Here is a 4,406-nt window from a genome sequence, read left to right on the forward strand (position 1 = left end):
CTTGGCTTACTCCAATATGTTCTACTCATATCCGTCATCATCGCCGTTGGGTTTACGCCATTAACTCGGATATTTCGAGGTGCCAATTCAAGAGCGAAGCCGCGTGCAAATGTATTTACAGCTGCTTTTGACGCTGAACAGATTATGTGATTTGGGAGTGCGCGTTAACATCGATATTCATAGTTAGACCTCTCATCCGGCCGGGAAAAGTCGGGAAAATCACGAAAATCCCGACATTTTGAGGCGATTCCCGATTCCCGTTTTTTTTCTGTTTTTGAGTCCATTTTCCCGACATTTTTGAGTTAATTTGATTCCAAGAATTTATTGTACAATTCAAGTCAAATTATAGAAGTTACATTTAGAAATCGCGCATTTTTTTTTGTCAAATTATGAAACATTCTTCTTCTGCTCACCAGTACTACTATACTATACGAGAAGTATAGTATATTTTTCTTCTTACGTATGTTACAGCTTATATTCTTATTTGCAAAATGTACATGTATAGTTTCGATGAATTTCGATTCCTGTTAGACGAAACAATGATCCGTCGTTAAAAATACACAGCAATTATCGGTGTATTAAAGGCAAGCGTAAACCAGGCGCAGATTAATGATTTCAACGATAAGAAGTTAACGGTTAGTGAACGATGCGTACATTTTATTTAAAAAGTGTGCCAAAGAAGACTACAACTACGCTCCGCTTGCTTTGATTGTATCGTACATTCTTGCAATTCCAGGTAATTTTTAAACATTGTGAAGTAAAGTGGATACATTGTAAATTATTCTAAAATCAATTGTCGATTCTTAAATTTGAAGGCGGAAATGACCCAGCTGAAAGAAGTTTTTCGATAGTGAAGAAGATGTGGTCCGATGATCGCTCAGAGCTCACATTAGGATTAGATCGATGGCTCTCATTAAATTTAACACAAATCAAACGTGCCTTGAATTTTACAACACAATCAAAGATCAACCAGACATTTTGCGTGCAATCAAAGGAGGCAAAAAATATGAACAGAACACTGTGCGCATGAACAGCCGTGCATTGCAACTGAATACCGAATTTGATGATTCCGAGAAATGTTGTTAATCTGTTTATTGTAAACATTTTTTTTCATTGCTTTTTCTTCGCTTATTTATAAACAAAAAAAAAACATATTTTTCGAAGTATAGTTCCATTCCAACAGCTTATTTAATAAAAAGATTAAATAAATTTAAATCGCTCTGAAAAGATTTTTGAATCGATACCAATACTTTTATGTTCGCTAAGGCACGAGTTTTTTTACTTTGCTTCATCAAAGAATATGAAAATAAAGATAACAAACGATAAAACGTGTATTTTGAATTTGATATTTTTATGAATATATGATTATTATGTGTTTTTCTAGGCAATTTTGACTTACCGACATTTTTTCCAATTCCCAACAAAAATTCCCGACATTTTGAAAATTTACGATGAGAGGTCTATTCTGAATAGACTATTCATAGTGCTATGTGAACACAAAAAAACCATTTCAATGTAGTGATATCATTTGCATTTATGCAAATTGCAAGACTTTCTTTGTAATTTTGGACAGTCGCTCAAATGAATTGGAAGAGTTGATATGCGAGGAATGCTTTCTTTCATCTTGATCAATGGTCCAACAAAACGTAAAATTTAATAAATTTATGCACACAATCATCTTAACTCCCGTGTGAAAAAAAAATGACTGACTGACTATAACTTCAGTTGACTTTAGTTGATTGAATTTATATTTTTGTTCTAAGAAAATCACTTGGTCCCAAATGAAGCAACTTAGATTGACTTGTAACTTCAAATGATTTCAGTTAACTATGATAGACTTACACTACACTTTGTACTGAAATGTCAATCAAAGTAAGTCATTTTTGTCCCAAATCAGTCAACTGACTGCTCAGTTACTATTTTTTCACACGGGCTGTTCGCAAAGATCGCTTCAGATTCCTATATGTACGAAAATCCCATATCAAAGTGATATTACGCCACTATAATTCATCGCAACGCAAGTTTTTCTTCTAAATTCAAAAATATTGATTATTGTGTAATCCTTTTATTTATCGATTGAATACATGAGTTTCATTTTAGAGAATTTTGTGGAATGAACAAACATAGTGAACAAATTTCAAAACCAAACGACAAACAGATGTGTCGGTTGAACACAAAATTATGAAAAAAAACACTTCGAATTTCAATTCTCTACTTTTATTTGAAAACATTTGTTAATTGTTGTATAATACATCGTTCGAATTGTCATTACAAAGTCAGTTCACAAGTGAGAATTATCTGATATCTTACTTATGTACAGAGGACATTTTGGTTTGGGAAAACTTCTGGGGAAAAAACCCATCCAATAAGACATTCACATAAGAAAGAGAACATCATCTGCAATACCACAGTGGTTGTTCCTGTTTCGAGCTAATCTCATATACCCATTTTCGCCCCAACCTGTGCCCCAACTGTTTTTTAGTATCCAATAATCTCCGTACTTCCTATCATGGCCATATCCAACGATGAGTACTGAATGCAAATCCCCGTTACCGCATTCCTCAGCGTAATATACACCTTCTTTGTACAACTCGAACGATCGTTCAGGAGCATTTATGCCAGCAATCAATGGTCCATTCAAATATAGTGCTTTTTTTAATGCTTCTTCATTCTTAACAACTCTTCTAATATCGTTAATTGGATGCAATTTTTTGCGTTCTACGCTTTTGTTGCATCTACCGCTCTTGGCAGTGTATGGATAACTGTCCGCTTTACATATGCCATTTTTTTGTACGTACTTCAATCCCCGTACTGGTTGATTGCCTGTTAGACATTTGTCTTCTACTTTTTCGGAGTTTTTGTCATAGTCGGAACAATCGAGTAGGTATTGTTGCGATAGTCGTACCAAATTTCCAGTTTTAATTTTATAAAAGCCTTCCAATGCCCCCGTGACAGTGAATGCCCAGCATGATGAACAGTTCCCTTGGAGTCCCACTTCTGTTACAGCACCACGCTTTCTCCAGTCAAAGGATGCGGGTACTTCTTTCGACCCACTTGGTACACATTGTTTGATGTTCTTTGCCAAAGATCTGAATCTGCAACGGTAAAATATTCGCATAATTTTTTGTCATCTTTTATGAAAATACAAGATTTTTTTACATACTCGTTCATTATATTCTTAGATTTAGATGTCAGAGCTAAGAGTTTTCTGGCTGCGACATTCACCTTCATTTTGAATGAAGTCTTTCCTTTCTCAAAAGCTGCGTTATGCTTTTGGACAATTTGCAATTGTTCTTCTTCTATGATATCCTATTTCGCAGAAGTTAAGTGGTAAAATGTAAGAATTGTGCTTATTTTGAAATGACCTTTTGAAGGACCCTTGAATAATTTCTATTTTTGCCTTATTGTAATTTCTTCATTTTTTCTTTACTAAAAGTTTGTAATTTTCTTATATCTAGAAAATGGTCAATGATTTCGATCGTGCACCCAGGAAATAGAACATTTATGGGCATTTCTTGAAAGTATAAAGTGTAATCTTACGTCTCCATTTGCGTTTGTGCTGTTGATCACAATCACCAAAGCAAAGAAAAATATCAATAATTTCGCCATCCTGTTAAAAATGAGAAAAAAGTTCACAATGAAATAAAATTGTTGATTGAAATCATGCGTTTTGTATGGAGACAATCAAGTTTAGTTTTTCTTTCAGTCAGTCGACTAATTTGGGACATTTTGACTAAGAGTGATTTGTGATTAAAGTTAACTGCAGTTGCTTATTTTGTTCGAGACAATCACTTCTAGTCAGTCAAATAGTCACTGAATGTCCCAAATTAATCGACTCAAAAATTTTCCACACGGGGTGGCCAGTGTTATTTTCCAACTTAACAGCAAATACGTTTGATTCAAAGATGAACATAGTTTTAGTATTGTTTTTATGAAACATATTAGAGTTAAAAGAAAACTTGCCAATACAAAAATGTTTGGTTCAATAGAAAATAATTGAAATGGAAAATATCTGTTTTACCTTTCTAAATGAATTTCCAACTCCATACTAAACAATTTCTGCACCTCAATATGCGTTCTTATTTAATTCGCGTGATGTTTGCTCATTATCGGCAATGCTCACTGTTTGTATAAAATGTAAATAAAAAAAAATTACATACTAGGGTGGATCGATCGATTTTGAACAAAAAGCCCGATCTATCCGGGACATGCTGCTATCGATAGAGGGCCTCAATACGAACAACTTTTTTCACCTATGTTTCTGATGACACTAAATAGTTTGTCAACTACAAATCATGTTATTGCTTTGATTTGACGTTTATATCAGAGATTACTATGGGATATTTTTATTCATATGGGATAGAAATATCGCATAAAAATATCAGTGCCGTGCCGGTATTCTACGA

The 4,406-nt window shown here is 34.0% G+C and overlaps 1 protein-coding gene across 1 annotated transcript; it reads right to left on the minus strand.

Moving 5' to 3' along the window:
• Positions 1-2,374: 2,374 nt before the first annotated feature.
• On the minus strand, positions 2,375-3,312 carry LOC129572962 (procathepsin L-like). The gene is made up of 2 exons (XM_055453083.1): positions 3,164-3,312; positions 2,375-3,095 (listed from the first exon to the last, which is right to left on the minus strand). Exons 1-2 carry the CDS (start codon positions 3,229-3,231, stop codon positions 2,375-2,377), a joined length of 789 nt encoding a protein of 262 aa, XP_055309058.1. The 5' UTR covers positions 3,232-3,312.
• Positions 3,313-4,406: the final 1,094 nt, after the last annotated feature.

The sequence above is a fragment of the Sitodiplosis mosellana genome, unplaced genomic scaffold, assembly GCF_009176505.1.
Source record: "Sitodiplosis mosellana isolate CC-2019 unplaced genomic scaffold, AAFC_SMos_1.0 Smas_scaffold_5791, whole genome shotgun sequence".
NCBI lineage: Eukaryota > Metazoa > Arthropoda > Insecta > Diptera > Cecidomyiidae > Sitodiplosis > Sitodiplosis mosellana.